This window comes from Salmo salar, chromosome 09 (genome assembly GCF_965601325.2).
Source record: "Salmo salar chromosome 09, fSalSal1, whole genome shotgun sequence".
Lineage (NCBI taxonomy): Eukaryota > Metazoa > Chordata > Actinopteri > Salmoniformes > Salmonidae > Salmo > Salmo salar.
Window position 1 is genome coordinate 128,810,223 of NC_138299.1, and position 24,987 is coordinate 128,835,209.

At 41.2% G+C, this 24,987-nt stretch overlaps 3 protein-coding genes across 8 annotated transcripts in view; all 3 read left to right on the forward strand.

Annotated features, from left to right (window-relative positions):
• Positions 1 to 1,901: 1,901 nt before the first annotated feature.
• Positions 1,902 to 8,527, forward strand: LOC106612551 (upstream stimulatory factor 1). Of its 4 annotated transcripts, none has more exons than XM_014213793.3 (11): positions 1,902 to 2,055; positions 2,714 to 2,781; positions 2,966 to 3,015; positions 3,132 to 3,283; positions 3,461 to 3,574; positions 3,865 to 4,018; positions 4,912 to 4,999; positions 5,236 to 5,294; positions 5,438 to 5,550; positions 5,749 to 5,877; positions 7,981 to 8,527. In XM_014213793.3, the coding sequence occupies exons 2-11, from the start codon at positions 2,774 to 2,776 to the stop codon at positions 8,068 to 8,070; spliced, it is 957 nt and encodes a 318-aa protein (XP_014069268.1). In that variant the 5' UTR covers positions 1,902 to 2,055; positions 2,714 to 2,773; the 3' UTR covers positions 8,071 to 8,527. The 4 variants fall into 4 exon arrangements, with proteins under 4 accessions (XP_014069268.1, XP_014069269.1, XP_014069270.1 ...); XM_014213794.3 differs by having other exon boundaries at positions 5,438 to 5,532; XM_014213795.3 differs by having other exon boundaries at positions 1,903 to 2,055; positions 3,132 to 3,250.
• An 881-nt stretch (positions 8,528 to 9,408) lies between these two features.
• Positions 9,409 to 21,229, forward strand: gkup (glucuronokinase with putative uridyl pyrophosphorylase). 3 transcript variants are annotated; one of them, XM_014213779.3, is made up of 23 exons: positions 9,409 to 9,639; positions 10,975 to 11,081; positions 12,637 to 12,681; positions 12,874 to 13,027; positions 13,147 to 13,218; positions 13,353 to 13,441; positions 13,586 to 13,742; positions 14,027 to 14,104; positions 14,334 to 14,425; positions 14,556 to 14,661; positions 14,796 to 14,875; positions 14,965 to 15,033; positions 15,185 to 15,245; positions 15,515 to 15,531; positions 15,724 to 15,781; positions 15,874 to 15,966; positions 16,104 to 16,164; positions 19,039 to 19,152; positions 19,469 to 19,526; positions 19,978 to 20,046; positions 20,347 to 20,410; positions 20,512 to 20,583; positions 20,909 to 21,229. In XM_014213779.3, exons 1-23 carry the CDS (start codon positions 9,583 to 9,585, stop codon positions 21,005 to 21,007), a joined length of 1,872 nt encoding a protein of 623 aa, XP_014069254.2. In that variant the 5' UTR covers positions 9,409 to 9,582; the 3' UTR covers positions 21,008 to 21,229. The 3 variants fall into 3 exon arrangements, with proteins under 3 accessions (XP_014069254.2, XP_014069256.2, XP_014069255.2); XM_014213780.2 differs by lacking the exon at positions 10,975 to 11,081 and having other exon boundaries at positions 9,431 to 9,639; XM_014213781.3 differs by lacking the exons at positions 10,975 to 11,081; positions 12,637 to 12,681 and having other exon boundaries at positions 9,430 to 9,639.
• A 250-nt stretch (positions 21,230 to 21,479) lies between these two features.
• The window catches only part of LOC106612542 (ubiquitin-associated and SH3 domain-containing protein B-like), a 48,004-nt gene continuing 44,496 nt past the window's right edge, over positions 21,480 to 24,987 (forward strand). Inside the window, exon 1 of the mRNA XM_014213775.3 lies at positions 21,480 to 21,839. Coding sequence (XP_014069250.3) covers positions 21,712 to 21,839 — 128 coding nt within the window. The 5' untranslated portion in view covers positions 21,480 to 21,711. The remainder of the gene's footprint in view (positions 21,840 to 24,987) is intronic.

Genomic DNA, 24,987 nt, shown 5'->3' on the forward strand with positions numbered 1-24,987 from the left:
AGTTGATGAGCGAGGTGAGGAAGGGGAGAAGGTCTCCGGAAATGGTCTGGAGAAGAGAGGAGGGGATAGGGTCAAGTGGGCAGGTTGTTGGGCGGCCGGCCGTCACAAGACGCGAGATTTCATCTGGAGAGAGAGGGGAGAAAGAGGTCAAAGCACAGGGTAGGGCAGTGTGAGCAGGACCAGCGGTGTCATTTGACTTAGCAAACGAGGATCGGATATCGTCAACCTTCTTTTCAAAATGGTATCATGTCACCGTGTGGGACTGTGGGTCAACTAACCTTGTCGGAGTGGGCGCCCTGATTCTAGTTTGTGAGCTAGGCAGGCTACTGCCTGGGAAGGTCTCCCACTCAGAAGTACAAGATGGGGAGGGGGTTTGGTTGACCTCAGGTCTCCCCACTGGAAGCCCGAGGTAGGGGTAGCGGGGGAATCTATCAAATAGCGCACCTCTAACTTTGTACAGTACTAATGCAATTAGTAAAATCACTCACACTACCAAATGGTACCAAATAAACCACAATTCATTCATAATACTGTGAATATATAGTTTCACAGACATATTGTTGCATTTTTTTCTGGTTTGTGCGAAATGGTTAAGAATAATATATAACCAGTCTGCACACCACCAAGGTGAATTGGTTGAGTCTTGACTCTTGGTTGACAGTGTTGGGAGATGGGTAATGTATTTACGTTCGAGAGCCAAATCAACACAAATTTGTTTCTATTTGTCTTTGTTACTTCTTTTTTATATTTATGAGTCTTATTTATATGTACATTTTTATATTTATATAGTTTTAAATGTTATGATTATTTATTTGTGTTGTTCCAAATGTCTGAATAAAAATGAGTTAGTGCAGAATGGTGAAGGGGGGGGGGGTTCGCCCAGGGAGCCATACAAGCTAGAACTGCCACTGATAATATACATGCATGAGACAACAATCCACAACAAGCATTATGAAGACATGTATGGAGTAACATACATTTTATAAAATAGATTACGTTCGATAGTTCAAAGACTCACATTTTGTTTTCTGAATCACATTCTTGCTAAACATGTTTAAACATGGAGTAGCATATACAATGCATTGCAACAGGATGTTGACATCATCGCGGTTTATGTATAATAAACGAATTTCCCATGCGAAATATTGCGCTGGTGTAGCTCAGTGGTTACTTCGAACACTTTCTCTATCAGAAACGTCCTCTACCTCTGCAAAGGGGTTCGAACCACGGGCGCCGTCCAGCGTTTTGCCAGTCACTTTTTCATCACTGTAGCGAACCTTTGATTATATTGAGTGGGAAAATGAAGACTACAACAAAACAAGAGTTTATAGTGTATGCATACCAGGTATCGTTCGTTTGGGAATTTAGTGAACCCCTTTGGCCAAAAATAACGTTTAGTTAATGTAGCCTACCTCCCCACTGTCCCAGATCCAGCTCGGTTTTAATGTGTCGCCTTCTATGATTTATAGCTACCACTTCTAAATAAAACAATCCATATTTTAAAAAAAAATGTTTAAGTAGCTAGATAACTGTAAACTCGCCAGTCATATTTTCCTCACTTTATGGGCATTGAGCGGGAAAATAGAGAGTACGACAAAACAAGACAAGAGTTACGGTGCACGCAGGCATCATTTGTTTGGGAATTTAGATTCACTTTCACATAACTGTCTATGATACAAAGTTGTGAAACAGTGAACCCCTTCGGCCAAAATAACTTCTAATGTAGGCTACTTGCCCACGGTCCCAGATTCAGGATCGGTTATATATTGTGTCTCCTTCTGATTTATATCAGGGGTGTGGTTAGAATGCTGATCCAAGATCTGCACAGTTGATGAAGCCCGGTAAAGATGGCCACAACACTAGATCTGTTTGATTTATTTTAACAGGCGCAGTTCCGAGGAGCAGTGGCATGGTAAAGAGGCCAAATCTGCTCAATGAGCGCGCCAGGCGAGGTAAATTAAGCGCACCTAAAATGTTGTACATGCGCAGACCATACACAGTCATTGGCACAGACAGCCAGTAATGTTGACAAACTGGGGAGAGGCCAATTGCACGGTAAGTTAAATATTCCGATCTTGTATGTAGCTATTGTACAAAGACTGTATTCTCTATAAAATTAAATGTTTCAAGCTGCGTTATACAAATGCCAAATGTTCGACATTTGCCTGGCTTTATTACTGGCTAAATAGCTAGTTTACGTTAATTCACAACATTAGCTAGTAGCAGCTAGCTATAGCGAAGGTGCTTTGTTGAACTGACCCGTCGCAGCTTGAAGGAACCGCTGGAATAATGCAGCTTGCTACATATTCGTAACTTATACAATTAAATATCAGTATGTGTGTTGGTTAACTACTACTTTAGCACGCTGGATTTCGAATTTTGACATTTAGCTGCAGCTGTTTGCATGACGTCTTCGGCAATGAACTGATCTGGAAAGTTACAGGGTAACAGTAGTTATTTGCTGATTGAGGTTCCAAGCTCGCGGCTACATTGTAGCGGGCAACATCGACTGTAACTACTGAAGGGGCCTAAAGAGTACTGTTATCACTCCAATCAAACATACGGTATAGCTGGTCCCTTGAAGGCTTTCTAGATGGATACACGCCGAGCCAGTACCAATTTTTGGAAATCAGAGGTTTCAGGTTTGTGATTGGGTATCTATAGCCTAGTTTGTTTTCCCCAAAAGATTACCAACTTGACCTTTTTCCTCAAGCCTGTTTAGCTCCCGGGTGAATGAAGGAGATTCTCTTTCCAGTTGACACTGTCTGTGAAAATGAAGGGGTGAGCTAACAATGCATTGATTTAAACATAATTAATTTGAACCAAAGCTACTTCCACATGATTTGTTGTAATGAATTTGAGTGTTGGGCTGGATGGTCATATTCTAGCACAAGTTGAAAGAGCGGTGTGTTACTGTATATTTGTTACTGTGTATTAACATTGTGCTTCTCATTTTGTTATGTAGTCAACAGAAAAGCCCAGACCCGGATGAAAGTGCACATGTCATTGAAGAAGGTAATGTCACGTAGAAAGGAAATAACGACCCGCAAAACATCAGAAGACAAGACACCCATAGTATTTTCTTGCTGATATTATAGAGACTGTATTCTGATTTTTTTTTTCTCTACCAGGTGCAGTGGCTACAGCAGATGACCCATCAGCTGCCATCGCCACCATTCAGTCTGCCGCCACCTTCTCCTCAGAGCATCCCATAAAGTATCTATTCAAGACGGAGGGAGCTGGGGGGCAGGTAGGGGAGCTGTACTACCCTCCCGGTGGGCAGGTACAGTTGGGGAAAGTATACTGTACAGGGCTCACTAGATCTAGCCGAAGTCCCTGAGCTGGAGCTCTGAGCCCAGCCAATGCCCATCCAAGGTTTTCTAAGGCTCAGTCTTCTGTCATTACTAATGACCGATTTCATGTTTCGCTCAACAAACATGTGTGTTTTCTTTTGCTAAAGGTGACATACAGAGTTATCCAGGTGTCTGATGGACAGTTGGAGGCTCAAAGTGATGGAGCCACAGCGGTCAGTGTGCTAACTGGATTTCCTGCAGCCACACAGCCTGTGACCCAGGTGAGAATTTATACGAGCAGGACTTGGGGCCCTCCCAGCTGGAAACACTGGTTGAAATTATGTCAAAATAAGTAATTTCAACCTGTTTTTGGTTGTAATTACGTACATTTCAACCAGTTTTGCCCACCAGGCTTGTAGTATTTGATTAAGTTCGTATTCTGTAAATCAAACATAGCATTGTTTTTAATCTGGGATAGCAAAGATGATCTACTCTATTCTATTCCTCTACTACTCACTGTATACAGTTTCGATTGTTATTCAACACTGACAAAGGTGTCCTCTTGCTGTAGGCTTTGTACTCTCAGTCCGAGGGGTTGGAGGGGGACGGCACTGAGACGCATTACACCTACTACCCTGCAACCATCGCTGATGCTTCACCAGGCACCATGGTAACCAGCGTGGTGCAGGCATCTGATACACATCTAAGTCAGAGCACTCCCACTGGTGAGGAGATGGAGACTCAATCACATAGAATTACTAGATAGAATGAATAGATTCTATTTCTATGTTCCATCAGGTTGGGCATTTATTTCCAATTTACTTTCCATTTTGATTGCCATTTGATATTGATACAGTTAGAGTACCAGTCAAATATGGACATAATATAGACTTGGTCTTTTACCAAATAGGTCTTTTACCAAATAGGACTATCTTCTGTATACCAACCCTACCATGTCACAACACAACTGATTGGCTCAAATGCATTAAGGAAAGAAATTCCACAAATTAACTTTTAACAAGGCACACCTATTAATTGAAATGCATTCCAGGTGACAACCTCATGAAGCTGGTTGAGAGAATGCCAACATTTACATTACATTTAAGTCATTTAGCAGACGCTATCTTTTAAGGGGGGGGGGGGGGGGGTGTTAGAAGGATTACTTTATCCTACCTAGGATAGGATAAAGTAATCCTTCTAACACCCCCCCCCCCCTTAAAAGATTTAGATGCACTATTGTAAAGTGGTTGTTCCACTGGATATCTTAAGGTGAATCCACCAATTTGTAAGTCGCTCTGGATAAGAGCGTCTGCTAAATGACTTAAATGTAATGTAAATGTTGGCATTCTCTCAAAGCAAAGCTGTCATCAAAGCAAAGGGTGGCTACTTTGAAGAATCTCATATAACATATTTTTTTATTTGTTTAACACTCTTTTTGGTTACTACATGATTCCGTATGTGTTATTTCATAGTGTTGATGTCTTCACTATTATTCTACAATGTGGAAAATAGTAAAAATAAAGAAAAACCCTTAAATGAGTAGGTGTGTCCAAACCTTTGACTGGTACTGTATATTGACAATTTGGATTGAAGGAAGCGAGGGACTTCTTTGTTTCAGGGCAGTTGTACGTGATGATGTCCCCCCAGGAAGTGCTGACGGGAGCCAACCAGAGGTCCATTGCACCTCGCACACAACCTCACAACACGTAAGCTGCCATTTTTATCAGTACAGTAGGTACTGGACTTGAGAAGCCAGGAGAGTCATCACAGTTACCATACTAGTTAGTCACACTGTCCTGTGTCCATTCATGAGTTTCTTTGTGTTGGGATTTTAGTTAGCCTTGTTACGGTTTTAGCTGCACATATGGGTGTATGCTGTGTATGCCAACAGTTTTCATGGTAATATCTGTTTATTCATGTCTATACTAATTGTGTCTTGTAGAAAATCAGAGGTCCCACGCACTTCTAGAGATGACAAAAGACGAGCCCAGCACAACGAGGGTGAGACCTAGATACCCATCATACAATACTTCATATGAAATGTCTCTTAAATGCTAGTTGGATTTGGATGTCACGATGTGCACAGAATCATATGTTGCCCTGCCTACCTACTCAAATTTGTTATTGTGTAATTTGTCTTCAAGTTGAACGTAGACGTAGGGACAAGATCAACAACTGGATCGTCACGCTCTCTAAGACCATCCCAGACTGCAACATTGACCCTACCAAGTCAGGGCAGGTCAGTATCAGCAATGAGGTCAGTATCACCATAAAATGGATCACTGTCAAATCTCATGGGTATGGCCAGGAGTTTTTACTGACCATGTCACCTGACCAGAAAAAACGTAGCTATAAAAAGGAGTACCAAGAGTTTTTTTCTTGTCAGAACACATTCTCAGGAAAGACCTCCTGGCTCTACATGGGAGAGGGTGACAGTCTTTGTGTTTTGGTCCAGAGTAAAGGTGGGATCCTCTCCAAAGCCTGTGACTATATCCAGGAGCTTCGGCAGAACAACCTCAGACTGGGGGATGACCTAAGCACCCTGGATAGGCTCAGAATGGACAACCAACTACTGAGGCAAGAGGTAAGAAACTATGATTGTGTTTACACAATTCTGATATTTTGCCCAATTATTGTAGAAAGAGCTAATTGGTCAAAATACCAAAAAGTGGGAAAAGATCTGAATTGGGCTGCCTGTGTAAACGCAGCCTACTTTAATTCGTTCACGCTTTGTAATGGGTTCTGATTTTGATGATCAGGCTGTAGGATTAGTGAGTGAGAGATTTTTGTGCTATCAATCCTGTTCACCTACTTACTGCAACACTAATCGTATGCAATCACACAGAACCACAGAAAACATTTATTTGAGATTTGACTACATTGTAGTCGGACTGCGCAGCGTCACTGATCTACAGTTGTGGCCAAAGGTTTTGAGAATGACACAAATATAAATTTTCACAAAGTCTGCTGCCTCAGTTTGTATGATGGTAATTTGCATATACTCCAGAATGGTATGAAGAGTGATCAGATGAATTGCAATTAATTGCAAAGTCCCTCTTTGCCATGCAAATGAACTGAATCCCCCCCCTAAAAATGTCCACTGCATTTCAGCCCTGCTACAAAAGGACCAGCTGACATCATGTCAGTGATTCTCTCGTTAACACAGGTGTGAGTGTTGACGAGGACAAGGCTGGAGATCACTCTGTCATGCTGATTGAGTTCGAATAACAGACTGGAAGCTTCAAAAGGAGGGTGGTGCTTGGAAACATTGTTCTTCCTCTGTCAATCATGGTTACCTGCAAGGAAACACGTGCCGTCATCATTGCTTTTCACAAAAAGGGCTTCACAGGCAAGGATATTGCTGCCAGTAAGATTGCACCTAAATCAACCATTTATTGCATCATCAAGAACTTCAAGGAGAGCGGTTCAATTGTTGTGAAGAAGGCTTCAGGGCGCCCAAGAAAGTCCAGCAAGCGCCAGGACCATCTCCTAAAGTTGATTCAGCTGTGGGATCGGGGCACCACCAGTACAGAGCTTGCTCAAGAATGGCAGCAGGCAGGTTTGAGTGCATCTGCACGCACAGTGAGGCGAAGACTTTTGGAGGATGGCCTGGTGTCAAGAAGGGCAGCAAAGAAGCCACTTCTCTCCAGGAAAAACATCAGGGACAGACTGATATTCTGCAAAAGGTACAGGGATTGGACTGCTGAGGACTGGGGTAAAGTCATTTTCTCTGATGAATCCCCCTTCCGATTGTTTAGGGCATCTGGAAAAAAGCTTGTCCGGAGAAGACAAGGTGAGCGCTACCGTCAGTCCTGTGTCATGCCAACAGTAAAGCATCCTGAGACCATTCATGTGTGGGGTTGCTTCTCAGCCAAGGGAGTGGGCTCACTCACAATTTTGCCTAAGAATACATCCATGAATAAAGAATGGTACCAACACATCCTCCGAGAGCAACTTCTCCCAACCATCCAGGAACAGTTTGGTGACGAACAATGCCTTTTCCAGCATGATGGAGCACCTTGCCATAAGGCAAAAGTGATAACTAAGTGGCTCGAGGAACAAAATATCGATATTTTGGGTCCATGGCCAGGAAACTCCCCAGACCTTAATCCCATTGAGGACTTGTGGTCAATCCTCAAGAGGCGGGTGGACAAACAAACTCCAAGCATTGATTATGCAAGAATGGGCTGCCATCAGCCAGGATGTGGCCCAGAAGTTAATTGACAGCATGCCAGGGCGGATTGCAGAGGTCTTGAAAAAGAAGGGTCAACACTGCAAATATTGACTCTTTGCATCAACTTCATGTAATTGTCAATAAAAGCCTTTGCCACTTATGAAATGCTTGTAATTATACTTCAGTATTCCAAAGTAACATCTGACAAAAATATCTAAAGACACTGAAGCAGCAAACTTTGTGAAAATTAATATTTGTGTCATTCTCTAAACTTTTGGCCATGACTGTACAAATCACCTCGCATCCAAACAACAACTTATTAACTATTTATAAAGCGCTCGAGGTTAGGGGTTCTGCACCTCGTCGTGCTCAAACTGTACCCCTCAAACATGTTGAAAATGTAACTTGCAAACAAAATACCAAACCAAAATGCCAACAACTTTTCATGAAAATCCATGCATCAGATGTAATAATAGGCTGTTTGAGCTGCTTTTCTCATCTAATTTTGCACAGGTAGAAGACTGGAAATCCAAGAACCAGATTCTGAGGAACCAGCTGCGACAGAATGGCATTGTTGGAGCAGCAAGCGCAGACCCTCAGTGAGGAGCAGCAAGGGTAGTCAGGGGAGAATATCTCAGTGGAGGAATGGAACTTTGGACCTCAAACTAAAAGAAAATTCTCACTACAAAAACTTCACTACGAAATCAGTCTGAAGGAGTTTGCAAGATAGGTCATTAAATGGCCATATTTTACATAAGGAAAACCTTGTTCGCTCTTGTAAGTAAAGATTCTTCCCGCAGCTCTTCAGCTGTTATGTACATAATTGTTTAGCTTTTTTACCTTTTTGACACAATTGTGCTTTGTTGTATCAGGTGTGTGTGTATATATATATATATATATATATAACTCTTAGTATAGGTTTCAAAATACATTTGACACATCTAGAGTATCAGATGTTCCCACTTGCAGAAATGACTCAGAACTTTGTTTTTCTAAACTTGTCAGCGGGAAATGTATTATAATGATAAATATTGTAATAAAGGATCTTTGTATTGATAAATTATGATGGAACTTCATATTTGAGTGGAAAAACTTCATGGGATTGAGAGCTTTCTGTTTAGTTTACTTATTGAATCAAATCAAATTTTATTGGTCACATACACATGATTAGCAGATGTTATTGCGGGTGTAGCGAAATGCTTGTGCTTCTAGCTCCAACGGTGCAGAAGTATCTAATATCTATCAAATTACACAACATATACACACAAATCTAAGTAGGAATGAATTAAGACTACATATGGATGAGCGACGTCAGAGCGGAACGGACTAAGATACAGTAGAATAGTATAGAAAAAAACAGTATATATATGAGATATGTAAGCATTATTAAGTGAATGAGATACTGTAGAATAGTATAGAAAACAGTATATACACATGAGATGAGTAATGTCAGTTATGTAAACATTAAGTGACAAAGATACCATAGAATAGGATAGAATACAGTATAATACATATGAGATGAGTGCCAGATATGTTAACATTATTAAAGTGACTAGTGTTACATTCCTTAAAGTGGCCAGTGATTCCTAGTCTATGCCTATAGGCAGCAGCCTCTAATGTGCTAGTGATGGCTGTTTAACAGTCTGATGGCCTTGAGATAGAAGCTGTTTTTCAGTCCCGGGCCCAGCTTTGATGTACCTGTACTGACCTCGCCTTCTGGATGATAGTGGGGTGAACAGGCTCGGGTGGTTGAATCTACTAAGAACATCAGTGGTATCATTGAGTTTTCATTTAATCATTGGCTAACCTATTACATAATGTATGATTGTCATTAGAATTTTTTATAAAACAAATTTACGAGTAATATGGATGTACTAACTATATTTTCAATAGTTTTACTGTTTCCTGAGTGCATGCAGTTTATGTGAACTCGCCGGCAGGGGGTCATCATTCGGAGATACTGGCGCTTTAAGAATGAGGCTACAGTGTCGCAGTCCTGTCGTCACAGTTCAACGTGAAATTGTATGGTAAACAATTTTACTATTTATTGTACCGAATCGCATAAACCAAGGTATTTGATGTCGTTTACACGCGAATAAGACAAGGGCCAAGAAAATGATCTGCATTTTATTGGTAGCTGGCCACGGCACTGTTCTAGAAACTCAGATAAAGGTAAGTTGTTTATGTGAGCAGACGAGGTTTGGGTGCAGAGGTCGTATAACTTACATGGTTAATTTCACAACACAAGCAGGTCAATGCACACAAAAACATACACTGCACTTAAATAATACCAAATGCAAATCAGACTTACCGCCGAACAAGGTAGACTAACTACCAAAATAATTGAAAGATGTAGTTTATTCCTGAACGTTTTCTCAGGAAGAAAAAGGGATGCTCGATGACACAACGTTCAGTCAGTCTTGGAGTGTTATATACAGTGCATTCAAAGTTTTCAGACCCATTGAATTTTTCCACATTTTGTTACGTTTCTGCCTTATTTAAAAATGGATTACATTGGTGAGGGGAAAAAACAATCTACACACAATACCCCATAAACACAAAGCAAAATGTTTTGTTGTTGAAATTTGCAAATGTATAGGTCTGAGGTCCTGAGCGCTCTGGAGCAAGTTTTCATCAAGGATCTCTCTGTACTTTGCTCCGTTCATCTTTCCCTCGATCCTGACTAGTCTCCCAGTCCCTGCCGCTGAAAAACATCCCCACAGCATGATGCTGCCACCACCATGCTTCACCTAAGGGATGGTACCATGTTTCCTCCAGACGTGATGCTTGGCATTCAGGCCAAAGAGTTCAATCTTGGTTTCATCAGAACAGAGAATCTTGTTTCTGTTGTTCTGACAGTCCTTTAGGTGCCTTTTGGCAAACTCCAAGCGGGCTGTCATGTGCCTTTTACTGAGGAGTGGCTTCCTTCTGGCCACTCTACAATAAAGGCCTAATTGGTGGAGTGCTGCAGAGATGGTTGTCCTGGAAGGTTCTCCCATCTCCACAGAGGAACTCTGGAGCTCTGTCAGAGTGACCATCGGGTTTTTGGTCACCTCCCTGACCAAGACCCTTCTCCCCCGATTGTTCAGTTTGGCCGGGCGACCGGCGCTAGGAGGAGTCTAGATAGTTCCAAACTTCTTCCATTTAGGAATTATGGAGGCCACTGTGTTCTTCAGGACCTTCAATGCTGCAGATATGTTTTGGTACCCTTCCCTAGATCTGTAACATAACACAATGTGGAAAAAGGGAACGGGTCTGAATACTTTCTGAATGCACTGTAAGTCTCTTTTTTTCCCTATTCACCTTTATGACTGTAGGGCAGGCTGAGCTGTGTGTGTGAGCGAGAGAGAGAGAGATAACTGGTCACTATGCTATAGGCCTGCTGAAGTATGTCCAAGTATCAACATATTTTGGAGAATATTATTTTAAGAGGAGTAAATAAAGTTCTACGGTGTGCAACAACTTCCAAACCCACATCCCTTGGCTCCTTATTTGTGATTTCTCTAGAATGATGTCACTGGTTTGTATGGACAGCTGACTGGGGTGCCAAAGGCATTGTTGCCTGGGATAGGAGGAAAGAAAATCCTGGACTTCTGGTGGGAGACGGTGAACACGTGAGTAATCAGTCAAATGAATGACTGTCGACTGCCCTTACAGTTTTCCTGTACAACATGTCTTATACTCAGTCCCAGTTGACATAATTACATTATTAAATACCTTTAACTTTGGAATACAGTGCCTTTGGAAAGTATTCAGACCCTTTGACCTTTTCCACATTTTGTTATGTTACAGCCTTATTCTAAAATGGATAAAATAAAAAAAAATCCTCAGCATTCTACACACAATACCCCATAATGACAAATAGAAATCCTTGAGATGTTTCTTCAACTTGATCATAGTATACCTGTGGTAAATTCAATTGATTGGACATGATTTGGAAAGGCACACACCTGTCTATATACACCTGTCACAGTTTACAGTGCACGTTAGAGCAAAAACCAAGCCATGAGGTTGAAGGAATTCTCCGTAGAGCTCCGAGACAGGATTGTGTCGAGGCACAGATCTAGGGAAGGGTACCAAAACACTTCTGCAGCATTGAAGGTCCCCAGAACACAGTGGCCTCCACCATTCTTAAATGGAAGAAGTTTGGAACCTCCAATACTTCCAAGACGCTGGCCGCCCGGCCAAACTGAGCAACTGGCCTTGGTCAGGGAGGTGTCCAAGAACCCGATGGTCACTCTGACAGAGCTTTGGAGTTCCTCTGTGGAGATGGGAGAACCTTCCAGAAGGACAACCATCTCTGCAGCACTCCATCAATCAGGTCTTTTTATGGTAGAGTGGCCAGACGGAAGCCACTCCTCAGTAAAAGGCACATGACAGCCCGCTTGGAGTTTGCCAAAAGGCACCTAAAGACTCTCATACCATGAGAAACAAGCGTCACGTCTGGAGGAAACTTGGCACCATCCCTACGGTGAAACAAAGTAGTAGCAGAATCATGCTGTGGGGATGTTTTTCAGTGGCAGGGACCGGGAGACTAGTCAGGATTGATGCAAAGATGAACGGAGCAAAGTACAGAGAGATCCTTGATGAAAACCTGCTCCAGAGCGCTCAGGGCCTCAGATTAGGGTGAAGGTTCACCTTCCAACAGAACAACAACCCTAAGCACACAGCCAAGACAATGCAGGTGTCGCTTCGGGACAAGTCTCTGAATTTCCTTGAGTGGCCCAGCCAGAGCTTGGACTTGAACCCGATCAAACGTCTCTGGAGAGACCTGAAAATAGCTGTGCAGGAATGCTCCCCATCCAACCTGACAGAGCTCGAGAGGATCTGCAGAGAAGAATGGGAGAAACTCCCCAAATACAGGTGTGCCAAGCTTGTAGCGTCATACCCAAGAAGACTCTAGGCTGTAATTGCTGCCAAAGGTGCTTCATTAAAGTACTGAGTAAAGGGTCTGAATTCTTATTTAAATGTAATATTTCTTATTTTTTTCATAAATTAGCAAACATTTCAAAAAATGTTTTTTGCTTTGTCATTATGGGCTGTTGTGTGTAGATTGAGGGGACAACAACTATTTCATCCATTTTAGAATCAGGCTGTAACGTAACAAAATATGGAAAAAGTCAAGGGGTCTGAGTACTTTCCAAATGCACTGTATGTATTTCTTTCCAGGCGGCAGTTGTTCAGTGAGGTCTATCTGGTCACAAACGCAGACAAGTAAGTACAGTAACATGTAGTAACAGTGTTGACACTTGCTGTATTTCATCATAGCAGACTGAACTGATCCTGCCTCCCATGTATTTACATTTAAGCCAATTGTATTGGGAGTTGTTGTCCTATGAGCTGGGAATGATTGATTTTATATACCAGTTACTGCTTAGCTGTTCCCCTATATGTCTCCCATTCCAGGTATAAGCACTATGAGCGCTGGGCAACGGCCAATGATTTCCCTGTGGAGAATGTAGTGAACGACGGCAGCACAACCCTTGAGGGCCGGCTAGGAGCAGTGGCTGACCTGGAGCTCGCCATCCACAGCCGCAAGCTGCAAGACGATATCATGGTGGTACGGCACGGCACTGATCCTAGATGTCACTTCATTATCATTTTATAATTTCCTAACTGTGTGGATTGAAATGTTCCATTGTGTGGGGATTATTTTTCAAACAACGTGTTTGTGGACAGATTGCAGGCGATATGCTCTGTGCAGACCAGAACTTTGATATTGCTCAGGTTCTCCGCTTCTTCAGGTCCAAGGTAAGATAACATATGTGCTCCTTCTGGTGAATAACAACATATACCTCACCTCTGAGAAACTGTAACCACGCTCATAGCAGAGTAGGTTTGTTTACATGTTAGTTTACATGTTAGTATCTCTCTATTTGACTTAGCCTGGAGAGTTGGCCATATACTATGAGCTAGAGGAGGGAGAGAAGAGCAGCTCCAGGGGTATAGTGGAGGTATGCCCTGAGACCCACAGGTAGGCAACAGGAAAAATAATCTTTGGCAGAACTTATCTTGATGCCAGTATATTGTTGATAACAGTACTCCCATTTGATCACTGTATGGGTAATTTGCCACCAACAGAAAAGTCTAAAAGACTGGGTATCTCTGTGTATTTCAGGATATCTCGCTTCCTTGAGAAGCCACAGGACGGAGTGACAGCATTGCGTCTGGCCAGTGTGGTGTTCTACTGCCTTCGCAAAGCCACACTGCCTTACCTCTCAGATTTCCTCACCCTGCAGCCACAAGCTCAAGACAGGACCTTCGGCAGGTTCTGGGTCAGTATAAGGACTGTGAACATGGGAATCTTTGGGTTTGGGCTCAGTTCAGTTTTCAATTCAGTGACTTCCGGAAGTGAATTGAAATTCAATTAATTAATTGAAAATTGTCTGTTGTTTTACATGAGGATTTTCTAGTCATGATTTGAATATCAATTCACTTTCTGAATTGAAAACTGGATTGACCCCAACCCAGGTTATTTCTGTATCGTTAGTACTATCTATCAAATTGGTTAGCAACTAACACTCACATCACGAGACTCACTGTTTGTCTTTTCACCCAGGAGTGGATCATCAATGAGCAGAAGTTACCTGTGTTTGGCATGAAACTGCCCACAGGGTTCCAGCTCATTGGACAAGTGGTGGGTTGCTTTTTTCCCCACCCATACAGACTACTGTTGATTAACAGAATATTCTAATTGTCAGTATTGTGTAAGTTTCAGGTCAAGTTGTTATGACATGAGATATGTAACTCTCCACTGGAGAGCATGTGAATAGATTGACAATCATTTAGATTACCATCTCTATTGGAAAGAGTGATTTGATGATGATGTATATTGACGATATGTATTTATCTTCTGGATATCACAGGGGCTGTCAGACTACACCAAGTGGCTTGCCCACTATTCTGCCCAGCAACAGCAATGCCCTGCCAAACCTATAACATACCGCTCATACGCAAGGTAGATTGCACCGCTACAAAGACTTTATGAAAAATAGTATTGATGGGTTGTTCTCTTACCTTTTGGACTATCTTCAGTGATATGTCATTTCAGTGAATGTAAGCTAACATCATCTTTCACTTCCTCATAGAGTTGGACTGATGGGGAATCCTTCTGACGGCTTCAATGGAAAAACGATCGCCATGACTATCTCCAACTTCTGGGCTGAGGTCACACTCATGGAGAGCCAGACCCTGGTAACAGTCAGGCTTTACTCCAGTTAATATACACGGCAGGACAATACAAAATCCATAGTGTCATCTCTGATCAAATGTTAATGTATTCAACCATAAAGATGGCATGATTGATATATTTGCTCTGTTTTCTTCAGGTTCTTCTGCCTCATCCGCTCAATGATCCGACTGAATTTGGAAGCTTGCAGGATCTGTATTGTATCAGCCGTAAGGAGGGGTCAGTGTAAAAGCCCTAATGCAACACATGCATGCAGGATGTTTACATGATGAATTCCCAAACCTTATTGATATTCTTTTGATCTACAGGTACTTGGGAGGTCTACGGTTACTCCAGGCTACCTGTAAGAAGTTTTACCAGTTCTGCTCAAAACAAGGGTGAGAAAAAATGTTGTTGGAGCCAGTAACAGCAAATGCAGAGTATTCAATAACTCTGGTGTGTGTGTGTGGGGGGGGGTGCTACAGATGAACATTCTGATTCTGACATGGTTAGTGCTCATTTGAGTCCCTTGTATGCTTTCTTTGGCAGTATCGCTTTGACGAAGCAGAACTTCACTCTCAAGTATGATACCAACATTCCTCGGCAGGTGGTAAGTGTCTACACTACAGTCTGTAAATGTAAAGGCTCACTCTGTAATATTTAGTAGGTGTTTTTGTTCATTTGAATTAATGATACCCATTCATTCTCGAAGAATATCACTTATAAATGTCTCATGAGCCTAGTTCATGACAGTGTATCCTGAGAAAGTCCCTGAGAGATCTATATGAATACTGTTTTCAATTATGTTAGGCCAAAAGGCTAGTGATAATGTTAGTGACTGATTGAATTATTATTTCCCCCCTCTCTGCTTTGTTGAAGGGCCTGGCTGGAAGTAGGTAAGTGCTGCCTGGTGAACTGTTATTTTTCTTCCATATTTTATAGATTAACCACATACTAATCAATATTTCTTCTGAGTCATATACTTATACCTTTTTTGGTCTTGTCATCTTTTCTAGCTCAAACTCCCTTTGTTCATAATTACATTTCTGTTTATTTATACCATTTTCTAACGTTCTCTTCTCTAACAGTGCAATAGTGTCTGCCACCCTGAAGTGTCTGATGAAATTCTACAACATCACAGAAAGTGTAAGAAGAAGAACATGTTACTCTGGAGTTCACTCTAATCATGTGCCAAATGATCAACCTGTGTTGAAGTTGTTTTGTTCTGTTTGCCCTAGGACCTTCCCAAACCCACCAGGGCCAACTTCATCCTCAACGTCGAGACGGATGAACTCTTCATTACTGCTGGTCTTCAGGACAGAGTTGTGCAGGTCAGCAATGAAAAGACAACACTCCCCTTTTCACACTACTAAGCTGAGCCACGCCGAGCTGAGCCGAGCTGGACTGTACTGTCCTGGTTACTGTAAAGTTTGTTTTTCTGACAAAAATGTTCTTCTTTTCATTGCAGGTCTATGAGGGCTTGGTCTACATGGACTTTAGCAAACAACTGATGGATGAACAGGGATATGGTATTTGAAATGTGCAGTCTCAATAGCTGTTATGGCACATAAACATATTTTATGAACTCCTATACATAATAAGGACTGCCAGTATATTAACGCAAATAATAATGCTGAATACAGCAGTGAGCAGCAATGAACAGGGTTCACAGACAGGGTTCACAGGATGTCAGAAATGACATAAGATCAGTCTCATAACAAAGCAAGCACTCTATCCTGTAGGAACTATCTTCCTTTATGTGCAACCAGTGAAAGCATTACCATGTTTATCTCTCAGTACTACAAGGATGAGCAAGTGAAGTTAAGTCTGGTGCTGTAGGTTGGTTATCTTGGAATGCAGCAGGTAATCATACTTAATGTATTGAGTTGTATATATGAATATTTATAAATATATATACTATATTCACTGAGTGTACAAAACCGTAAGAACACATGCTCTTTCCATGGTATAGACTGACTAGGTGAATCCAGGTGAAAGCTATGATCCATTATTGATGTCACTTGTGAAATACACTTCAATCAGTGTAGATGAAGGGGAGGAGACCGGTTAAAGAAGGATGTTTAAGCTTTGAGACATGGATTGGGTACATGTGCCATTCAGAGGGTGAATGGGCAGGACAAAATATTTAAGTGCCTTTGAGCGGGTTATGGTAGTAGATTCCAGGTGCACCGGTTTATGATAAGAACTGCAACGCTGCTGAGTTCTTCACGCTCAACAGTTTCCCATGTGTATCAAGAATGGTCCACCACCCAAAGGACATCCAGCCAACTTGACACAACTGTGGGAAGCATTGGAGTCAACATGGGACAGCATCCCTGTGGAATGCTTTCGACACCTTGTCCCAACGAATTAAGGTGGTTTTGAGGGAAAAAGTGGAACGTGCAACTCAATATTAGGAAGGTGTTCATAATGTTTGTACACTTCCAGTTTCTTATTTATACCACATAATAGGGCAACAATATGTGATTATACAGATATACTAATCACAATATTTCACATTGTTCGTCTGCATAATTCAAATCTAACATTCATTTGCATGAGACAAAGTCCACTTGATCACTAGTTATTGCTCTAGTATCCTCTGGTGCCACAGGTGCCAATGCCATCTATAGTGCCACCAACAGGTCTGGTGCAGCCATCTAAGGTTGCAGTGACTTCATATTCACACAGCTTCTAAGGACATATACATAAGATTTACATACCAAATGTCATGGCCCCATTTCCATCGGTTCAGTTCTTATAGCCCTGGTGTGATATGCTGCCATCTAGTGGTGTGGCATACCCAACTTTGATTGCAGCAACTAATCATTCACAAATTAATTAGAGGCTAATTCATTGAGTCTATATATCAAATCTGGAGTCAATCTGACGTATGGTTCACGAGAAGAAGATTTATAAATTATTTTATAGCATTAGCATATGTGCTAATGCCAATCTATAGGTACAGTGCGGCCATATTTGAATGCAATTCTTTTTTTCTCAAAACCATTCAAGACTTGTATAATGAGATATCAATACCGAATTCAGTGTGGTTCATCTTAGGGACATCCATGATAGCGACAACACATTTCAAGTTGATAGGCCACTGTGGTGTTGATTTACAGTAGTTTAAGTGGACGCATGAAATCAGATTTTTTTATTTGCCAATAGCTCAGCCATCTTTTGTAGCTTTTCTCAAACTAGTTAAGACGTACCATCGGCCTTCATTCCACATTTGGTGTCATTTGGTCCTATGGTTCATGAGAAGAAGATTTTTGAAGTATTTCTTTTACATATTGTAGCACATTAGCATATGTGCTAATATGCTTCTACTGTTATAGTGTTGCCATCTTTGAATGCATCAACGTCATTTCTCAAAATCTTTATGGACTATTGTTACAAGTCCAAAGACCAGATTTGGAGTGAATCTGACATTTAGTCAATGAGAAGATGTATTATTATGATTTTAAGCAATAGCGTTACAAAGTAAAATAAGTATTAATAGTTTCCTTATTTTTTAAAGATATCAATGCCAAACTTAACATGGTTCATCATAGTAATGACTTTGATGACCCTAAAATGTTTCAAATTGATAGGCCATTGTGGAGTAGATTTACGAAGGATTTAAATGAACACATAAAATCAGATTTCCTGATTATTCAATAACTAGCTATCTCTTAACTAATCCCTTATCTTTTCTCAAACTAAGTTAAGAAATGTACCATGGACCAACATATTGAATTTGGTTCATGAGAGGAAAAATTTCCAAGATGGAGGAAAATCTATTATGCTGGACCGTATGGGTCCTTGAGGAAAATTTGTTCAACATGAGGAAAGACACCTTCATACAAAGAGTCAAGTCTCTACGTCAAACCGGACAATGGACATTAGGGTTTAATTGAGACTGCTTATAATAGTGCCACCTATAGGCCAATCGATGCCATTCTTTTCTTTTTGATGCCATTCTTTTTGATCAAGTTACTCATGGCCTCTAATTTCGGTGTGCCAAATTAAGAAAAAAGTTACCAATCAATGCTTAACAACTGTGAACCCCTGCAGGGATGTCAGACTCATTCCACTGAGGTTTTTGTTTTTTCCTTTCAATTAACACCTTAATTCATCAGTCAAGTACAAGGGTGGAGGAAAACCTGCAGACACTCAGCCCTCCATGGAATGAGTTTCACACGTCTGCAGCCTAATGATTGATTAATGATAATGATTTTTGAAAAGTAATTCATTCTTTAGGGCTATGGGAGTTTTGCATGCGAGTTTAAGGCACCTGTGCATATCTTTGTGTGCATCCTCTTACATATATCTAGAGCTGAACATTTATGTATACATTATGAAACTGAGTTTACAATGAACCTTTTACATGTTGATGTTTGTGTGTTGACTGAACACAGGGGATTACATTCCTATGGACATGAGCAGCTTGCCACCGTTCTGGTTAGCTTATCTGAGTGATCCCAGTGACTCTGGTCGGATTCACAGCAACGTCAGACAGCGCTGGCTCAACGGTAAGGAACATACATACATGCATACATACATGCATGCATACACACACACACACACACACACACACACACACACACACACACACACACACACACACACACACACACACACACACACACACACTGTAAGCTCGGTTGGCAGGCAGCAATGTTTACCGAGGTCGGGGTCAATTCCATTTGGAATTTCAGTTTACTTCCTGTATTAAATTATCACTCCATAGATTTTAAACTGTAGGCTAGAGGAATCAGATGATAATAAACAGGAATAACTTTGTTCTCTATCTGTATTTAGTCCCTCTGTTCACCTCCTTTTTTTCAGGAGAAGCTGAAGTGGTTGAGGCCATGAAGTCTTTTGCGGCGCTCACAGATCAAGCCAGGTTTGTGTAAGATGTTTGGAGGCTGACAGGATCAGTGGCAGTAGTGCCCCTGGTGCGATAGCAAAGGCACAACAACAGTGGATGGTAGTCATGGGATTTGAACCAGCAGCCCTCCGGTGCTGGTCTGCCCGTCTAACCTCTGTCTACATACTCCCCCACAAAGTTATTGCGTGTCTCTTTGATATGGCTTAATCAAGCCATCTAGGATCTTAAGCACAACAAATTCGTAACATATAAAAATAATCATATTTATTTGGAGGACGTAACATATATCATACGAAATGGATAATGTAGTACAAAATTGGACTTAGTTACGCAAAAAACGGGGACCGCTTTTGGCTCGTAAGCACCACTTAAAACCACTGGCTGAAATTATACAAACGTTTGAGAGTGCATCTTTAAGTGAGCATTACCTGGTAATGAAACGGTTGGGTTCTCTTGTCCTCCACAGGGTTGCGCTGCAGGGAATGGACTGGAGCAGGCTGGCCCAGTTGATGGATGAGAACTTTGCACTGCGACGGTAAAGACAAGCGTGACATCCTTTGAGTCTGTCATTGGTTTGAGGAAGTTAATCTCTTTGCTCCCATGAAGTTGTTGGGTTTTTATATCTGTGACCTTGGAAAGATAAAACACGATCAGCAACTGTCATAGGGCCAGAAGATTTTCCTGACCCACATGGCTTGATCAGCAAAAACTCTTGGCCCTAAAGAGTTAATTTTCATCACCGAACAGCATGATTTTACGTAGTAAGATATACAGTAAGTACACATCATTGTTCACGCGGGAAACCACTAATACTGGAACGATCTCTGTCCTATAGGTCTGTGTACACAGAAGACTGTTTGGGACCAGGCAATCTCAAGATGGTGCAACTGGCAAGACAGGTAAAGTATAGAGTTAAAATGTCCAAGATTATCTTATCTTTTCCTAGGATGTTTCTTTGTAGTTTTTGTTTATCGTTCGGTGTGTTTGCTTGCCAATGCAGTTTGGCTCAGCTGCGAAACTACCCGGCAGTGGTGGTGCTGTAGTGGGCTTGTGTCTGGACCAAGTAAGACTGGTAAGACTTATTCTTTCACATCTTAAACAGCAATGTATACTGTATGCTCTGTGGAATCATTGGAAAAGAGATTGTGTTTCATACTTTGGTCACTTTATTTTGATAGTCCCGTATAAATGGTTAATTGATGCTCAAGCTATCAACTGCAACTCTGTTATATAACTTGACTTAACTTGATACACCACAGCTTCCTAGGGTTAGGGCTAAAGTTTGATAGTTACTTGAGCATCTATAAACGGGTCTGTCTGTAGACCTACGTAGACTATCCAAATCCAGTGTTACCGATACAGTAGTAATGCTGTGCATGTCTTTGCTTTGACACTAGGTGGAGATGAGGAAAGCATTCCAAGAGGCTGGCTGTGTGTTCTGTGTGATTGTGCCATATAACCCATCTGGTACCATTGGAACCAACAGCCAAGACTGATTTTAAATTATCTATAATGGGCATCTTAATAATCAATCAAGTGTAAAATCTGTAGCTAAGATGACACATTATATTTTTCTGTTCATGTGGACAAATTTGTAGCCCATCATTTCCTGTATGAATGGATTATGATGAGACCGTTGTGCCTTGGCTTGAGTAATTTTATAAATTGAACACATTTGTATTTTTATGAACATTGAATAAATATGGTTTATTAATTTATTATGCAAATGCAGTGTGAGTAGCCTAATTTCACTTATTTATTTAATCTACCATATTAGGCTGGGTCTAACGTTACTCTGTATTACATATTGCTCACTTTATCTAAAATTCCCTTTATTTTTGGAATCAAACGTAACCTAACGTTTTGAGGACACATTGTAAACATCAAAGCTATACTGAATGGGCTATTATTATGCCACTCTGCCAATTATTATTAGGCTACTGTAATTAGGACACTCCTTGGGTCGCTGACAGAGTACAGGCGAAGATTCATGATAGATCCTGTGCACTCTGCACGTAACTCTGCTTTTTATACACAAAACGCAGCAGCAGACATCATTTGAGTTTCTGGGGGCGGGGAGGAGGGAGCGCTAGCGACCACATTGCTACAATAATAATCGGTTGTAGTCTATTAGTTATCTTTCTCCACCGCTCGCTACAGTACCGTAGACTGGATCTGAAAACCAATGGAATCCTGAATCATGGCTGCAAAAGAGGATCTCTACAGCAAAATCATCCCGCGAAGACTCCGGCCGAAAGTACCTGGTACTGTGAAATATGGATCGAATTTGGACGTCCTCTTATCGATGGGTTTCCCCAAAACCAGGGCGTAAGTAGGCTACGTGTATAACACGCTCTACTGACACTTTATCGGAGTCACTCTTGGAGGTGGACACTAGCGCTTTCGGTACAGTTTTGGCATTAGTTCAAATGACAATTTGTATTTGGTTAAAATTACAATGTTTCCTGACGCGCTGTCGTATTTCACCTTTAAGGCAATTTATTGATCCCCATATTCTTTCTCACCATGTGCAATTTGCTGGCAGCGTCCTACTTTTCCTCATGACCAGAAACTCTCACACAACATGGACTCAGGGGTAATGGGTAGACATAACATAGTAAACGAAAATCCAGGACACTCAAATTAGTATGATATGTTGCGTTTGGTATGGTATTCATTTGTTGATCCATTTTGTATGATATGTTACATTTGGTATGGTATTAATTTGTTGATCCATTTTGTATGAAATGTTACGTTTGGTATGGTATTAATTTGTTGATCCATTTTGTATGATATGTTACGAATTACACTTCGTATGATAAACTATATATACAAAATATGTGGACACCCTATCAAATTAGTCGATTAGGCTATTTCAGCCACCCCCGTTGCTGAGCACACCGCCATGCAATCTCCATAGACAAACATTGACAGTAGAATGGCCTTACTGATGTGGCACCGTTGTAGGATGACACCTTTCCAACAAGTCAGTTCTCAAATGTCTGCCCTGCTAGAGCTTCCCCGGTCGATTGTATGTGCTGTTATTGTGAAGTGGAAACGTCTAGGAGCAACAGCGGAGAAGTGGTAGGCCACACAAGCTCACAGAACAGGACTGCTGAGTCCTGAAGCGCATAGCTCGTAGAAATCGTCTGACCTCGGTTGCATCACTCACTACTGAGTTCCAAACTGCCTCTGAAAGCAACTTCAGCACAATTACTGTTTGTCGGGAGCTTCATGAAATGGGTTTCCATGGCCGAGCAGCCGCACACAAGCCTAAGATCTCCATGCGCAATGCCAAGTGTCGGCTGGAATGGTGTAAATCTCGTTGCCATTGAACTGGAGGCTGTTATAGCAGCCTCCTGAACAAGGCAGTTAACCCACTGTTCCCCGGTAGGCCGTCATTGTAAATAATAATTTGCTCTTAACTGACTTGCCAAGTTAAATAAAGGTAAAAAATAAATGGCAGGCCTAAAGTTCAGGAGTAAAAATGGACTTACTCTGTATGTAATAATAGTCTTTAACATGCTTTTTGAAGGACTACCTCATCTCTGTACCCCACACATACAATTATCTGTAAGGTCCCTCAGTCGAGCAGTGAATTTCAAACACAGATTTAACCACAAAGACCAGGGAGGTTTTTCAGTGCCTCACAACGAAGGGCACCTATTGGTAGATGGGTAAAAAAAACAGACATTAAATATCCCTTTTGAGCATGGTGAAGATATTAATTACACTTTGGATGGTGTATCAATATACCCAGTCACTACGAAGATACAGGTCGTCCTTCCTAACTCAGTTGGAAACCGCTCAGGAATTTCACCATGGTGACTTTAAAACAGAGTTTAATGGCTGTGATAGAAAACTGAGGATGGATCAACAACATTGTAGTTACTCCACAATACAAACCTAAATGACAGAGTAAAAATAAGGAAGCCTGTACAGAATGCAAATATTCCAAAAAATGCATCCTGTTTGCAATAAGGCACTAAAGTAAAACTGCTGAAAATGTGGCAAAGAAATAAAATGTATGTCCTGAATACAAAGCGTTATGTTTGGGACAAATTCAACACAACACTGAGTACCACTCTTCCTATTTTCAAGCATGGTGGTGGCTGCATCATGTTATGTGTATGCTCATTATCAGGAAGGACTAGGGAGTTTTAAGTAACAGCCTGGTCTCATAGACTAGACGTAACAATCTGGGCCACTCAAATTAGTATGATATGGTAGCCCTTTCCCCACGTACCCGTATACGTGTTGAAAATGGTGGATTTGGGCACAAATAAGCACCTAAATTAGAACTTAGTGGCTGCTATACATGATGTCAGAGCTCTGGGTCTGCATTTCACAGCGCTGTATGGGTTTTACAAGCAGCCCATTAGTCATTTCATGTGACCACTAACGGTTGATTAAAAAACTAAATCCAACACTAGAAAATCAAGACAAACAACCAACACCATTAAAACAAGCAATCCAAACATTGCGTGTTCGAATCTCATCACGGACAATTATAGATTTTAGCAAATGATCAACTTTGCAACTACTTACAACTTACTAACTAAACCTTCCCCTAACCTTAACCCTTTAACTTGTCTATTAAACTTAACACCCAACCCCAAGTTTAGCTAACGTTAGCCACCTAGCTAACGTTAGCCACAACAGTTCGGAATTCATAACGTATCATACGTACTGCAAATTCGGAATATATTGTGGCATTTGTAACACATACGAATTGTAATTCGTGGCATATTAAATGGATCCACAAATGAATGCATACAATACCAAACGTAACATATCATACAAAATTGAGTGTCCTTGATTTTCGTTTACTATATTACATCTACCAATGAGTCAAGGTTGTAAGTAACCTCCTGTCTATGTAACCATACCAAACATCATTATACCCTGATGAAGACAGCTTGTCTGTTGAAACGTTGGTTATTCAATTATTGCATCTGAGCTCCTGGAGTGTGCGTCTGTCCTTTTCTTTTTCAAGCGTTCTACTCCGCTAGCCAGCACCTCGCCTAAAGAGGTGTGCATTTCTTTCTTCTCCAGATTAACCATACCAAACATATCATATCATTGTTTGGTTACTATACTATGTCTAGTCTAGTCTATGGTGCTTAATAGGCATTGATGGTAGTTGGTGGAGACTGTAGATAAGCTGTAATTCTTATAAATACTGATGGCATTGATGAGATGAGATAGACTTCACTTACACAGAAATACTAGCCTACAGAAAACATTTATGTCTGGAAGAAACTGAAATTGCATGACATTTATGAAAAGTGTGTGTGTATGAGAGAGAGAGAGAGAGAGAGAGAGAGAGAGTCATATGGATCATGCTCAATCTGATCTGAATGGACTGACTGTTCTTGATGTGACCAAATTACTGCAGCACAATGTACAACTGTTATGTCAGCTGGGTCCTCACTAGGAGAGACTCACAGACAGACCCACCATGTAAGGAAGCAGT